At 53.9% G+C, this 15,370-nt stretch overlaps 1 protein-coding gene across 2 annotated transcripts in view; it reads left to right on the forward strand.

Moving 5' to 3' along the window:
* Positions 1–15,370, forward strand: part of LOC144932668 (cell adhesion molecule DSCAM-like) — a 79,612-nt gene that overhangs the window by 61,370 nt on the left and 2,872 nt on the right. The window contains exons 23-37 of one of the 2 annotated variants that reach the window (XM_078856978.1): positions 1,286–1,356; positions 2,184–2,352; positions 2,630–2,824; positions 3,956–4,102; positions 5,324–5,479; positions 5,599–5,738; positions 6,684–6,837; positions 7,206–7,323; positions 8,587–8,750; positions 9,883–9,981; positions 10,288–10,476; positions 10,629–11,150; positions 11,619–11,813; positions 12,622–12,795; positions 14,599–14,628. In XM_078856978.1, coding sequence (XP_078713104.1) covers positions 1,286–1,356; positions 2,184–2,352; positions 2,630–2,824; positions 3,956–4,102; positions 5,324–5,479; positions 5,599–5,738; positions 6,684–6,837; positions 7,206–7,323; positions 8,587–8,750; positions 9,883–9,981; positions 10,288–10,476; positions 10,629–11,150; positions 11,619–11,813; positions 12,622–12,795; positions 14,599–14,628 — 2,523 coding nt within the window. The remainder of the gene's footprint in view (positions 1–1,285; positions 1,357–2,183; positions 2,353–2,629; positions 2,825–3,955; positions 4,103–5,323; positions 5,480–5,598; positions 5,739–6,683; positions 6,838–7,205; positions 7,324–8,586; positions 8,751–9,882; positions 9,982–10,287; positions 10,477–10,628; positions 11,151–11,618; positions 11,814–12,621; positions 12,796–14,598; positions 14,629–15,370) is intronic. The other variant, XM_078856980.1, reaches the window with a different exon arrangement.

Below are 15,370 nucleotides of genomic sequence, written 5' to 3' on the forward strand. Positions count from 1 at the left end.
GCGTGGGTACACACAGCTCGTGTGGGGCAGCTATAGCTGGCGTGGGTACACACAGGTCGTGTGAGACAGCTATAGCTGGCGTGGGTACACACAGCTCGTGTGAGGCAGCTATAGCTGGCGTGGGTACACACAGCTCGTGTGAGACAGCTATAGCTGGCGTGGGTACACACAGCTCGTGTGAGGCAGCTATAGCTGGCGTGGGTACACACAGCTCGTGTGGGGCAGCTATAGCTGGCGTGGGTACACACAGGTCGTGTGAGACAGCTATAGCTGGCGTGGGTACACACAGGTCGTGTGAGACAGCTATAGCTGGCGTGGGTACACACAGGTCGTGTGAGACAGCTATAGCTGGCGTGGGTACACACAGGTCGTGTGAGACAGCTATAGCTGGCGTGGGTACACACAGGTCGTGTGAGACAGCTATAGCTGGCGTGGGTACACACAGCTCGTGTGAGGCAGCTATAGCTGGCGTGGGTACACACAGCTCGTGTGGGGCAGCTATAGCTGGCGTGGGTACACACAGGTCGTGTGAGACAGCTATAGCTGGCGTGGGTACACACAGCTCGTGTGGGGCAGCTATAGCTGGCGTGGGTACACACAGCTCGTGTGAGGCAGCTATAGCTGGCGTGGGTACACACAGCTCGTGTGAGGCAGCTATAGCTGGCATGGGTACACACAGTTCGTGTGGAGCAGCTATAGCTGGCGTGGGCACACACAGCTAGTGTGAGGCAGCTATAGCTGGCGTGGGTACACATAGCTCGTGTGGGGCAGCTATAGCTGGCGTGGGTACACACAGCTCGTGTGAGGCAGCTATAGCTGGCGTGGGTACACATAGCTCGTGTGAGGCAGCTATAGCTGGCGTGGGCACACACAGCTAGTGTGAGACAGCTATAGCTGGCGTGGGTACACACAGCTCGTGTGAGGCAGCTATAGCTGGCGTGGGTACACACAGTTCGTGTGGAGCAGCTATAGCTGGCGTGGGTACACACAGCTCGTGTGGGGCAGCTATAGCTGGCGTGGGTACACACAGCTCGTGTGAGACAGCTATAGCTGGCATGGGTATGCTCAGCTGGCACGGGGAAGGCAACATTTCTCACAGCAATGTACACTTCACATAGGCCAGTACAGTTCACATGGGCAGGTGCAGCTCACACGGGCCCTCATTCGGCCAAGATTGCTCACGTACACAGGCACGTGGATACGCACGCATGCACATTCGCTCGCGTGTTGTGTACGTGTCGTGTTGTGTACGTGTCGTGTTGTGTACGTGTCGTGTTGTGTACAGCCCCGGACGGCGCCCCGCTGGAGGTGGTGTTGGAGCCGGTGTCGTCCCAGAGCATCCGTGTTTCCTGGATGGTGAGATGTTCCTCTACCCTGACCACTAGCACTAACTCTCACACTCGCCCTACCTTTACCCTTATCCACTAGCCGTAACACCAGCCCTAACACCAGCCCTAACTCCAGCCCTAACACCAGCCCTAACACCAGCCCCAACACCAGCCCTAACACCAGCCCTAACTCCAGCCATAACACCAGCCCCAACACCAGCCATAACACCAGCCCTAACACCAGCCCTAACTCCAGCCCTAACACCAGCCCTAACACCAGCCCTAACACCAGCCCTAACACTTGCCCTACTTGTACCCCTATCCACTAACTCTATCACCAGCCCTTACACAAGCTCTAACGCTACCCCTGACATTTATCACTATCCTATATCTACCCCTAACCACCTCACTCTAAGTTTAGTCCTCTATCTATCACTAATCTTAAACCTATCATTAGCACTCTCCCTAACACGACAACTACCCTCACATGATTCCTAATCCGCCAACACTAACCCTAGCCCTATCCATAACTCAACCCTATTCCGACTTCTGTGCTTGGCTTAAACACTTGTCCAAGCCATATCATTAGCACTAACCAAAACCCTCACAATAATACGAATCCTAGCCAAAACCCTTGAGTTTAGCGTAATGTCTGCCACAGTGGTGATGGTGATGATGGTGATGACAACAATGTATTCACTTGACTCATCTTCACTAAACATATCGATCATCCTTCCATCAAATAATGTATCTCTCAACTGCACTGTAACTAAAGTGACTGACTAAACCCCCATTCCTGGTACCCCCAACGCCTTCCTGCCATGCCTCACCCCCCGCCTCACCCCTTGTGCCCAGGCCCCGCTACGCGAGCTGCGAAACGGTCTCATTCGTGGGTACCAGGTCGGTTTCCGCGAGCTGGCGCTGGGCACACACTTCATCGTGGTGGACGCGCTCACGGCCAGCGGGGCGGCCGCGGCGCCCTCAGACACGGCCTCGCTCGACGGCACCACCACTGAGGGAGGGGGTACGTGGGTGTGCGCTCTCCCTCTGATCCCTCAGTCCGACCCCTAACCCCGACTTTAACCCTGACCCTGTGTCTAACTTAACGGTGACTCTGATCCTGTGCCATGTGCCATGTGTGGTCTGTGTGTGTGTGTGTCCTCCCTACGCGGTGCGCTGTGTATGCGTGTCTTGTGCTTGCGTCCCATGAATCTTTCACATTTGTGCCTTGCACGTGCACTCGGTGCATGTACACGGTGTTTACGTGGCATACCCGGTGTATGTGTGCACTTTGTGTGCAGGTGGCGTGGGCACTGTAGGCGCTGTGGGAGGTGCCGTCGGGGGTAGCCGCGTGACCCTTGACCCCGAGACGGGTGGCTCGGTGCTGCTGCGGGGCCTGCGCAAGTACGCGGGGTACGCGGTGGTGGTGCAGGCGTACAACCGTGCCGGCACCGGCCCCACCTCCCCCGAGGCCACTGCCACCACCCTCGAGGACGGTGCGTTCCCCAGTGTGTGTGCGTGTGTGTGTGCGTGTGCGTACCCCAGTGTGTGTGTGCGTGTGTGTGTGTGCGTGCCCCAGTGTGTGTGTGCGTGTGCGTACCCCAGTGTGTGTGTGCGTGCCCCAGTGTGTGTGTGCGTGTGTATGTGCGTGTGTGTGCGTGCCCCAGTGTGTGTGTGCGTGTGTGTGTGTGTGCGTGTGTGCGTGTGTGCATCGCGTTTGTGTATGCGTGGAGGATGAGGCTCGTCAAGGCCTCTACTGGCCAGTTGCAGACAGCCGCCCTCCAGACAAACGACGCTCACAACAACGGGCAGAGCGCCGGGGCGATTAAAACACAGAATGGTGGCGCAACTGGGAGCACACGTGGTGCATCTGCCAGTCAGCTCAGTTGGTTAGCCCATCACACTGGGATCTGTCCCGTGATCTCCTAATCACGAACTTAATTTGCTGCATGTTACCTCGAATTCCATCGAACCTGGTGTTAGTGCAGGGTTTCATCACTGCCACTTAGTAGTAAATGTCAGCTGTTGTTGGCTTGTGTGCGTGCATGTGGTTACTTGTGTTTGTGCTCCCTCCTCCCTGTGCTCCACTGTCCCTGTGTTCTGCTTGTCCCCACGTTCCCATCGTCACACTTTCCCCATGTCTCTGCATCCGCACATATTCTTGTGTCTGTGTACTTGTGATCCACTGTCCCCATGTCAATGTTGCCATGTGCTTACTTCCCCCATGTCTTCCTAGTTCCTTTGGTACCATCGTTTTAATGTCTCCCACATCTGTCTGTGCCCATGTCCACCATGGTCCTTTCTCTCTCACATCTCCATCTGTGTCTCCTCGGGTCCCCTTATCCCTGCATGTCCTGTGTCTCCATCTCCCCTTGTCCTCATATCCTTGTGTCCCTGCATCGCCACATTTCCGGTGTCCCTGCCTGCGTCCCCACCCTTGTACTCCCGTGTCCCTGTGTCTCGCATCTCATGTCCCCACATCCCCGCATCCCTTTGTCCTGCGTGGTGTCCCCACATTCCATGTCCCCATGCCCCCGTGTCCCACGTCCCGATGTCCCCGTGCCCCTGTGTTCCAAATCCCATGTCCTCCGTGTCCCCACGTGGTGTCCCCTCGTCCCTGCGTCCAGTGCCGAGCCGGCCCCCTGGCACGGTGAGCGTGGTGGCCTTGTCGTCGGAGGCCGTGGAGGTGACGTGGGAGCCGCCCCCCAGGGACGCCTTCAACGGGGTCCTCACCGGTTATCGCGTCACTTACTGGCCCCTGTCAACCGACGGCGGTGAGGCCTGCACGCCGCATCGTTGCGTCGCACCGTCGTGCCGCTCATGATACTCGCAAGACCGTCGTGCCACACCAACACACCACACACCGCACCATTGTGCCCAGGGTTTCATTTCTCACCACGTGTTTTCCTGGTCACCGGTAGACCTCGAATAGGCACGTGGCTGGTCACCAGAGCCACAGCAAGAGGTGTACTGCATGTGGTGTGCCGAGAGCAGAAGTATTCTCCAGGTCCCCCAACCAGACAGACCTGGCTGAATTGCATCTGTGAATGTGCTACATTGGCGCAACATAGAAGAGGCATGCGGCACACTGCAGTGCCACTCCATCACGCCCCATGACTCACATTCCCGTGTTGACTCATCGTTAAACCGCACACCGAGCTTCGCACCCCACTAGCATGCTGCGTACCGTGGAGCCACACCACACGACATAAATCGGCACACCACGCCCGCACCTCCGATGAGCATGATTGGCTAGGTACGGTGCGAAATGAGTTCAAAATACATACATCGCAGGACACTCCCCAAACGATTGCAGCATTGCAATTGTCGTGCTTAAAGTTGTTGTTTCAAATATTACTGTGTGGTCGAGTGTATTTAATATTGTTGCATTTAATGTTATAGTGCTTAACGTTGTTGTTGCTTCTTTTCGATTTAAAGCTTTCGTGACTGCAGGGATTCATCTTCTTGGTTCTTTCGGTAAAGTCACGTAGAAGGGAAGTAATAAAATAATAAAAATAAAACATAATAAAATAAAATAATTCTCACGACGTTTCGGCTACAACGCAAGCAGCCGTCTTCAGGTGAAGAATGAGAAACTACCAAGCTAGGAGCTTATATATATAGCTGGGTTGGAGGTATATAGCTGGGTTTGAGGTGGAAGAGCGCCATATGCACATTCTTTTTGTTAAGGCGCTCTTCCACCTCCAACCCAGCTTATATATAAGCTCCTAGCTTGGTAGTGTCTCATTCTTCACCTGAAGACGGCTGCTTGCGTTGTAGCCGAAACGTCGTGAGAATTATTTTATTTTATTATGTTTTATTTTTATTATTTTATTACTTCCCTTCTACGTGACTTCACCGAAAGAACCAAGAAGTTGTTGTTGCTGCGAGGTTGCTGTGTTTAATGTTGTTCTGTTTGCTGTTGTGTGTGTGTTTCTGTGGCATTAATGTAGGTGCCGCTATTGTTGTTATGATTGTTGTTGTTTACGTGCCAGACCCCGGCGAGGTGAGCAACGTGAGCACGACGGAGACACGCGCGCAGCTGCGGGGGCTGCTCAAGTACACGGAGTACAGTGTGCAGGTGGCGGCGTGCACACGGGCCGGGGAGGGTGCGCGCAGCCCCGCCACGCAGGCCCGCACCGCCGAGGACGGTAACACCGCACACCGATCCGCAGCGCAGTGCTCCACACCGCACCGCAATACACCTCCTGCGGACGGTAACACCAACGCTGTTTGTCTATTTCGCCGTTTCTGCGTCCCTGCGTCTCAGTGCCAGGGAGTCCGGCTGGGATTAAAGCGGCCGCTGCGTCGGCGAACGCTGCCATGGTGTCGTGGCTTCCGCCCCTCACGCCCAACGGCCTCATCCGCAAGTACACCATCTACCTGAACTACCAGGGCCAGCCACACACGGTACACACCATCTACCTGAACTGCCAGGGTTAGCCGCACACGATACACACCCCACACCATTTAACTGAACTACCAGGGTTAGCCACACACGGTACACACCCCACACCATCTACCTGAACTACCAGGGTTAGCCACACACAGTACACACCCCACACCATCTACCTGAACTACCAGGGTTAGCCACACACAGTACACACCCCACACCATCTACCTGAACTACCAGGGCCAGTTGCACACGATACACACCCCACACCATCTACCTGAACTACCAGGGCCAGCCACACACGGTATACACCCCACACCATCTACCTGAACTACCAGGGCCAGCCACACACGATACACACCCCACACCATCTACCTGAACTACCAGGGCCAGCTGCACACGATACACACCCCACACCATCTACCTGAACTACCAGGGCCAGCCGCACACGATACACACCCCACACCATCTACCTGAACTACCAGGGCCAGCCACACACGATACACACCCCACACCATCTACCTGAACTACCAGGGCCAGCCGCACACGATACACACCCCACACCATCTACCTGAACTACCAGGGCCAGCCGCACACGATACACACCCCACACCATCTACCTGAACTACCAGGGTTAGCCACACACGGTACACACCCCACACCATCTACCTGAACTACCAGGGCCAGCCGCACACGATACACACCCCACACCATCTACCTGAACTACCAGGGTTAGCCACACATGGTACACACCCCACACCATCTACCTGAACTGCCAGCCTTCATAGGTGCTCTCTAACAGCCCGGTATGTATGTATGTTGAACTTCTTTTGTATCATATGTAGCCAACCGCACTAATCGGAGGTGTGCTTGCCCCAACAGTCTGTTAAGGCTTTCCGGGGAATCTTTGTCTCTGGGTGTGTGTACACACAGTAACGGCAGGGGTGTGTGTGTGTGTGCAGGTGGTGAGCGAGTTTGAGTCGGCGCCCGACACACTGCTGTACCGCGTGGGGAATCTCCGCACGGGAACGCGCTACGTCGTGAGCGTGAGCGCCAGCACCGCGGCCGGGAGAGGAAACGCCACCCACAGCGTCCCCGTCGAGGCCATGCACAAGGGTGAGGGACACGGGGACACGGGGACGGAGGTGGCACGGGAACACTTGGGAGACACACACGGACGGAGACACGCGGGACACGTGAAAAATTTGAAAACACGGAAGCGCGTTGAGCGCACGGGGAAATGGAGGGCGCTGGAGACACAGGGACACCGCCACGTGCAGGAACACAATGCACACATCGAGTACATGAGGACGTCGGGGAAACCGGGGACTCACAGAGACATAACGGACGTGGGGACACACGGGCATACGTTGGGGGAACGTGAAAGACACAGGAGACACGGACACACAGTGGACGTGCGTCGACGTTGATTGCTGCTGTTGCTGAAGGTCCCTGTGGCGGGGGTTGTTGTTGTGGTTTCTCAGCGCCGGCTCGGGTGCTGTCGTTTGGAGGCCGCGTGTCATCGCCGTGGATGAGGGACGTGCAGCTACCCTGTCGCTCCGTTGGCGAGCCCGGCCCCTCCGTGCGCTGGACCAAGGACAGGTCCCGCCCGCGAAACAACAAACAGCACACACGGCACGACGATAAGGAAAAGTCCATCACCTTCCTTGGGCAGGCAAATCGTCAAATCAGCTGATCTCATGAGGTCTCAGAAGCTTCGCAGCGTTGAGCCTGGTTAGCATTTGGATGGCCTTGAGCTGCGAGGTGGCAGTATGGCGATTGACTTCCGGTTGCCGAACGATACGTTATAAGGTCGCACTCATTACACACAAAGTGCTTTCCACAAATGAACAACAGTACCTTGCTGATCTCGTCAAGGAGCATACACCATCATGCGAACTCCGGTCATTCTCGCAGCGACTTTTGGCTGGCCATTGAACAAAGACGGTTACCGCATCGCGTGCTTTCAGGTGCGCTTCTGCGGCGGTCTGGAACGCTCTTCCTTCCGATAGGAAGCCACTGGAGCTATGCACTTTTAAATATAGATTGAAAACTAATTTTTTTTTAACTGTTTGTTGTGTTTAGTTTGTTGTCCTTCCCCCGCACCTCCAATTAGTATGGTGCGAACAATGTTTAACATATATACATACAAGCCGTCTGCACGGAGCTTTGAGTGTCATCCTCTCCTCGTATGCGTGATGGGTTATTCTCCGGATACTTTTCGTTTTGCATGATGCCAAAGGCTCATTTGTGGAATTGGTTCAACATCTCAATGTGGGATCCTTCTGAAAAAAATTGTCATGAGGCTCAGTGAGGCATTCTTTAATAGATATATAAATTAATTACACTTCAAAGGGACCATGTAGAGAAACAATACGGACCTTGCTTTCAGTGAACGATTTGCATATTTTCGTTATGCAACACACGCTCTCCAGATCGGATCATGCCTTCTCAAAAAACAAACTCGTATTTTTGAGAGGGTGGATATCGTTTACTAATTTGTCGTGCATTGCTCATACTTCTGTACTCCGCTTGTAAGCGGAAAAACGGGCGAACAACTTTCCAAAAGCCAGCGCGGCCTTACAACTGGGAAGAGCTGGGGCGCAGTATTTAGCAGACTGCATGATGACCCCGCTGACCTAAGTTTTGAATCCCAACCGTGGCTGACATCAATAGCGAGTGAAAGCGGAACCGATCCTCAACCTCCTCTCACCGCTCCTCACTGACCAGCGTGGTCAGTGCGGTCAGACACCCCCCCTATGACTGACACGGTGTGGCGACGACCTCAATCAGACAGAGGCCTGGAACTTGTCATGATGATGTTGACGGTGTGTGTTTGGTGTGCGTGTGTGTGCGCGAACACAGTGACGGCGTGCCTGTGGCTCTGTGGTCGGATGCGCGCCGTCTTATCCACACCAACGGCAGCCTCGTGATCCGCGCCGTCAAGGCCGATGACTCCGGCTTCTACAGCTGCGAGGCCTCCAACTCGTGGGGCTCTGACCGCATCACCCTGCAACTCACTGTGCAGGGTGTGTGTGCGTGCGTGTTGGCGCACTACGCTACTAAGCCGGCGACACGAGTTTGATTCCTGCTATACTTTTAGTTCTTTCGGTAAAGTCACGTAGGTGAAAAAATAAATGAAAATTAATACAAATAAAAACAATAAAATCACGACGTTTCGGAGGCAACACAAGCTTCCGTCTTCAGGTGAAACTGTCACAGCAAAAAATCTGTATCAAGTGGATGTTTTGCTGTGACAGTTTCACCTGAAGACGGAAGCTTGTGTTGCCTCCGAAACGTCGTGATTTTATTGTTTTTATTTGTATTAATTTTAATTTCATTTTTTACCTACGTGACTTTACCGAAAGAACTAAGAGTATGAATCCTTGCAGTCACGAAAGCTTCAAATCTAGAATTGATTCCTGCTCCCAGCTAACACCAGTGACGAGTATCTGAAACGGTTTTGGGCCGCCCCTAGGTCGACTCAGCCTCAAATAAGTGCCTGGTGCGATGTGTGAATATTGCACCAGGTACTTATTTGAGGCTGTCCTGAAAAAAAAGATGCTCTTGCTGAGCATGATGAGAAGCTCATGAAGCCACAATATGGGTACTGGCAGGGGTAGCAATGCACAGAGGCCATATTCTCAGCCCATCTGCTACAGCAGACGTACATTCCATCCGGGGTTTAACCAGACTTGATTCTGTGAGGAGCTTGCATATTGTTAAGAGATTTAGATATATAATGAAATATTTTTCCATCGGTGAACTCCTTGAACAGGTGAAGATACTGGGTCACATGACCACATTTAAAGATGGGCTGATTTGGTATGGGAGAAATTGGAGCTGAATGGACTCGTACCAGCAGTGTCAAAATTGCACCATGTGGAGGATGCTTGTGACAGTACGGAGCAGTTGGGAAGCAGCCAGTAGAGCGCCGGGTGGCTCATGGCGCATTGGCGTAGGGGGGGATCGTACATGGTGCATCTGCCAGTCCTGTCAATAATCTAGCCCGTAACACTTGGGTCTGTTCCCGTGACCACTTTCCAGCTAGCTTGCAACATTTCACATGGCCTCGAAGTTCACCTATCCTGGCACAGGAGCTGTGGTGATGTGGGTGCCACTTAATGGTGAATGGTGGCTGATGTTGTTGTGTGTGTTCAGTTCCGCCTGATCAGCCACGACTCTCCGTCTCCAAGACAACAGCCAACTCCATCACCCTCACTTGGGTCACCGGGGACGATGGAGGCAGCAACATCCGAGGTGAGTGGGGACGTCCCCAGAGAGCAGGTGATGAGTTCGACTCCTGGTGGGATTAGAATTACATTGCTGCTATTACTGCTGTCATTGGTGTTGCCTTCGGTGTTGCTTTTAATGCGATTGGTTTTGAAACATTACTGCCGTTATTGGTGCTATTGATGCTGATTTGTCATTGCTGTTGCTGCTGCTGTTACTAGTGCTGTCTCTGCTGCTGCTGTTGCTGCTACTATTGTCTCTTGCTAACCGTTGCTGCTGCTGCATCTCCTGCTGATGCTGCTGCTTCTCTGGTCCCTGGCGAGCCGTGTGCAGGCTACGTGCTGCAGCTGTCGTCGGAGCGGGGCGAGCGCTGGGACGAGGTGCGTGTGGGTCCGGGCGAGCGCTCGCTACGTGTGCAGCAGCTGCGATGCGGCACGTGGTACAAGTTTACGCTCGCCGCGCGCAATGCCGTGGGCACGGGGAGGATCAGTGAGATCCTCGAGGCCAAGACGCAGGGCAAAGGTGAGTGGGTGCAGACGCGACGTTCACGCGGATTCGCCGGCGCACAGACGTGTGAAGACGCGCGTACGCACACAGACGCACGGACGCACACAGACGCACGGACGCACACAGACGCGTGCCTCTGACCCTCCGCTGTCCCCGTGCCGCCCTAGCGCCGTGGTTCTCGCGCGCGGAGCCCGACTCCCACACGCTCTCCTTCGTCAACTCCACGCACGCCGCCCTGCTGCTCTTGGGCCTCTCGGATGGCGGTTGCCCCCTCACGTCCTTCTCTATCGAGTTCCGCCCCATCGGCACGCCGGGCACCCCCGCCTCTTCGTCATCATCCTCCTCGTCGTCCATCCCGAAACTCCCGGGGCTCACCAAAGACTCGGACTTGCCCGGCTCCGCGCTGTCTCTCGGCGGCGGCGGAGGCAGCGGCGGCGGTGGAACGAGAGTGGCCCCGTGGTCACACCTGCCTCCTGGCGGGGCCGGCGGCGGAGGAGGCGGAGGCGGCGGAGGAGGCGGAGGCGGCGATGGTGGCGGCGCCGGGGCCCCCGAGGGTTGGGGTGCGGCCACGGCCGGGCAGCCGGGGTGGTCGCGGCCGCCTGGGCCTCTGGCGGGTGCCCCCTCGTCCGCCGTGGCCGCACCTGACAGTTGGACCCGGCTTGCGCCGGCCACCGCATCTGGAACAGGCGGTGAGGGGCAGGCGCGGGTGGATGGCTGGGAGCCTTGATGCGGTGTCGAATGATTATATGGTTGGGTGTGAGTGTTGCGTATGAGGGGTTGGATAGGTGGTTGCTTGGATGAATGGTTTGATTAATTAGTTAATTTATGAATTGTTTAAGTGGATGGCTGGTTAGCTTTATGATTGGTTGGTTGGTTAGTTCAGTGGCCAGTTGTATGATTATTTAATTGTATGGCTGGTTTACTGCATTATTACTTGGTTAATAGTTTCACGGATTTTTGTTTGTTTGTTTATTAACTGAAATGTTGGATGATTTGGCAGTGTGTCTGGTTAATTGGCTGGCTGGTTGAATGGTTGACTGTCTAATAACTGGCTTTCTGCATCATTGGCTTTCTGGTTAGTTGGATGAAATTGGTTAATTGATTGATTGACTAATTGGCCGGGTGACTGGGCTATGTGTCGGCGGCGTCCCTGGTAGGCATTGGCGGTGGTGGCGGGGGTGGCAGCGCCGGCGGTGGCGAGGGCTGGTGGCGAGCGGACGGGTGGTCGCGCGTGCACGCCGTGCTGGCGTCGCTCCGCGAGGGCACGTGGTACGAGGTGCGGGCGCGTGCCTGCAACGCAGCTGGCTGCTCCGAGCGCCTCCACTCCTTCGCCACGCTCGACGCCAATGGAGGTGCTCGCTCATTCACGCGCGCGCACACGCGTGTATTTGCGTGTGCCTAGTGTGGTGGTTATCTCACTGCGCTAACAACTCGGCAACCCGAGTTCGATTCCCATTCACGGCCAATAACGGTGACGAATATTTCAACCAGTCCTGGGCCTCCCTTTGGCCTCAAATGAGTACCTGGTGCAGTGTGTACATCTCGCCACTAGGGGACAAAGACGGGCGAGAGTGGTGCTCGCCACCCACCCCCTCGTGTGCTGTGCTGCCCTTCATAGGTGTTCGCTAACAGCACTTGCCCCAACAGCAGGAAAAGGATATACAGGAGATCTTTGTCTTTGGTTATATATATCTGTATATGTGTGTGTTTGGAGAGTGGTAGTGTTGTCATTAGCGTTTCGCACTATGAACCCGGCTACCCGAGTTCGATTCCTGCTGATGACCATCATCAGTGGCGAGAGATATCTGAGCCTCCTTTAGGTCGACTCAGCCTTAAATAAGTCCATGGTGCGGTGGGAAAAAACATCAGCACTGTGGAGACAAATCTAGTAGGGCATGGTGCTGGCTACACAAGTCTGTTAAGGCTATATGTGGGATCTTTGTCCTTTTTGTATATATTTTTTGGTAAGAATGTGAGTCTCCGATGTGCCAGTGTACGCGCGTGCGCACACGCGTGATATTAACATTTACACGCGTGTATCTTTATACACACACACATGGCTACTTATCCCGCCATGCGTGCGTGCACGGCGATGGCGCATGTCGCAGCGATTCACACGTTGCTGTGCCTCCCGTCGCCCGCCCCCCCCGCTCCGTGCAGGCACGGTGCCGCCCCTGACGCGGCTGAGTGCCGATAATTCGCTAGTGCCGGACGGCGATGGCGTCGCGCTCACCGCGTCGCTCTGCTGCGGTCTCCTGCTCCTCTCTGCCATCTCGGCGCTCGCCTGCGCCGTGCGCAAACACCGCCGCCAGCGCCGCCTCAAGCGGCTCAGAGGTGCTCAGCCTCACCGCCCCGATCATCCTCGATTCCCCTGATCACCCCGATTATTCCGCTGGCCTGCCTAGCTCCCGCTATCCTGAGTACACACAAGCTTTGCTTGACACTCGTTTGAACCGCACAGACATATGTGGTGAATTGTACACGCATGCTTATGTGTGTGTGTGTGTGCACGCACTGCGCTACGAACCCGGCGACCCGAGTTCGATTCCCGCATTCCCGCTCACGGTCGACACCAGTGACGATTATCTGTACTGGTCCTAGGCCTCCCGTAGGTCGACTTGGCCTCAAACGAGTACCTGGTGCGGTGTGTAAATATCACCACTAGGGGACAATGGGTGTGGTGCTGGCCACTCACTCCCTCGTGTGTCATGCCGGCCTTCATAGGTGCTTGCTAACAGCACTTGTCCGAACAGTCTGTTGAGACTATATGTGAGAGTGTCCATTGTGTGTCTACCTGTCAATGGTGAGTGATATCTAAACCGGGGCTGGGCTTCACTTATGTCAGATGTGTGAGTGTGTGTGTATGTGTGTGGAGGAGGCTTGTGAAGGACGCTACCGGGCAGTTGGAGGCAGTCGCCCTCCAACAACCACTGAGGGCAGAGGAGCGACGCTCACAATGAGCGGAGTGCCGGGCAGCTAAAATGCAGCAAGTTGGCACAGTAGGGGGTATAGTGCATCTACGAGTCATCTCAGTCAGCCAACCCATGGAACCTGGGTCTGTCCCGTGACCTCCTGTCAGCGAGCCTTCGACACTTCACGTGGCCTCAAAGTGCACATCCCCTTCACTTAGTGGCGTGAGAAACTGTGGCACAAAAAGGGTAGCACTTTGCAGTACAAACCCGGCAACCTGATTTTGATTCCTGGCCATGGCTAACATCAGTGGGGAGTGATATCTGTACCTCACCTAGGTCGACTCAGATATCTGAGCCTCCCTTAGGTCGACTCATTGTTAAATTAGTACCTGGCGCAGTATGTAAAACATCAGCACTGGGGTGAAAAAAGGTGGCTGGCCCAGTGTGGTGCTGACCACACCACTCTATTATGCACTGTTGCAATCTTTAAAAGAGCTCGCTAATAGCATGTGCCCCAACTACGTATGGTACATGGGAGATCTTTGTATGTATGAGAGTGTGCACTGGTGTCTACATGATTTGCCAACTGCGCTACCATCCTGCCAACAGAATGAAACCACACAGCAGTGGCCAGAGAGGCGTAAAGGTTGGGAACAATGATCCGTGATTAAAGATGCCGTTGAAATGAAAATTCTCTCTCTGCCTTTTCTCCCACGTGCCCCCCTCTCCACCGGACGTCTTTGTGCCTCCCGTTCCATCCTTTTCTCTGTCTTTTGATTTACCCAACGACTATTCCAATGCCAAAACACGTTTTTTTGTCTTGTCTGTGCGCTCCATGAAAATGACCAAAATTCATATCACTTTTGCGTGCTAAACCCAAAAATGAAACGACCAAACATATTCCATTTCCTACATTCACTTTTAATTTTCTGTTGCGTTTTTTTCTGGGTTATTTTGTACGGAGACAATCGTATATATATATATATATCTGTTGTCACTTATCGTGTATTAATCCATCAATAAATGTATCCGCTGTCCCCTCTTTGGACTCGTTTGTGTTCCATTATCTTGAGGTTGCATTGCCTCTTCATTCTCATCTGTTGTGCGACGCTTTCGTGTCTCCCTTTACCTGCCCTTTGTGTCACCGCCATCGTGCTCTCATTGTGTTTACCCGCATCACACCTTTGTTTGCTGCTACCTTTATTGAATTATCTGTTCATTAAAGATGCCAAAAGTCTTGCGGAAATGCTGATGAGGTGAGTGTTCATCACTACGCTTTGGCAAAACCCTTTACGCACCAACCAGCAATGCACAGGCGCTAATTCCGCCTTCTCTGTGTTACACATTTTCGAATGTATGCGGTTCACCTGTGTGTAGTACACATATGTGTTGTACGTCTACATTTGTCGTACTTTGTGTCAAGCCGGGCGATGACGCAGCCCAATGGTAGCGCGTTCGACGTTTGTTGTAGAAGTTCACGGTTGGAATCCCGCGACCGCTCCTGGTTATCACTGCGGGTCTCAGTGGCGTCAGCTTCACAGCAAACGTTAAAGACCCCCTTGACGTCACTCACAAGAGTAGGCCATTGTGTGCCGCGTCAGGGTCCAAATTCGGAAGTTTTACCCGCAAATGACTCAATTGGCGTTATCGTTGTCTACACCTGGCAGATTCATACCCCAGGGCACTCTTGCAAATGAGACTATGCTGGTCTGTTGAGTTTTCAGCTGGTTTGGGAAAATTTACTTAAAACCTGAAGCCACTGCAGGATTAGGGCCTCCTCCCCTTGCCTGTGTGGGTCATGGGGCTTATGTGACCATACTTCACCGACCCAAAATAGATGTTTTTCTCTCTCTCTTGGATTTTTCTAATATTTAAGCAAAGACTCGACTGTATTTGTGCCAAAGTTCGGCTTACAAACCTTTGTAGAATATCATTCGAATTTTTGTCAATCACTGACAACGAGCTTAATGTATCAACTATGCAGCTTATTTGCACTG

Source organism: Lampetra fluviatilis, chromosome 5 (genome assembly GCF_964198595.1).
Source record: "Lampetra fluviatilis chromosome 5, kcLamFluv1.1, whole genome shotgun sequence".
Lineage (NCBI taxonomy): Eukaryota > Metazoa > Chordata > Hyperoartia > Petromyzontiformes > Petromyzontidae > Lampetra > Lampetra fluviatilis.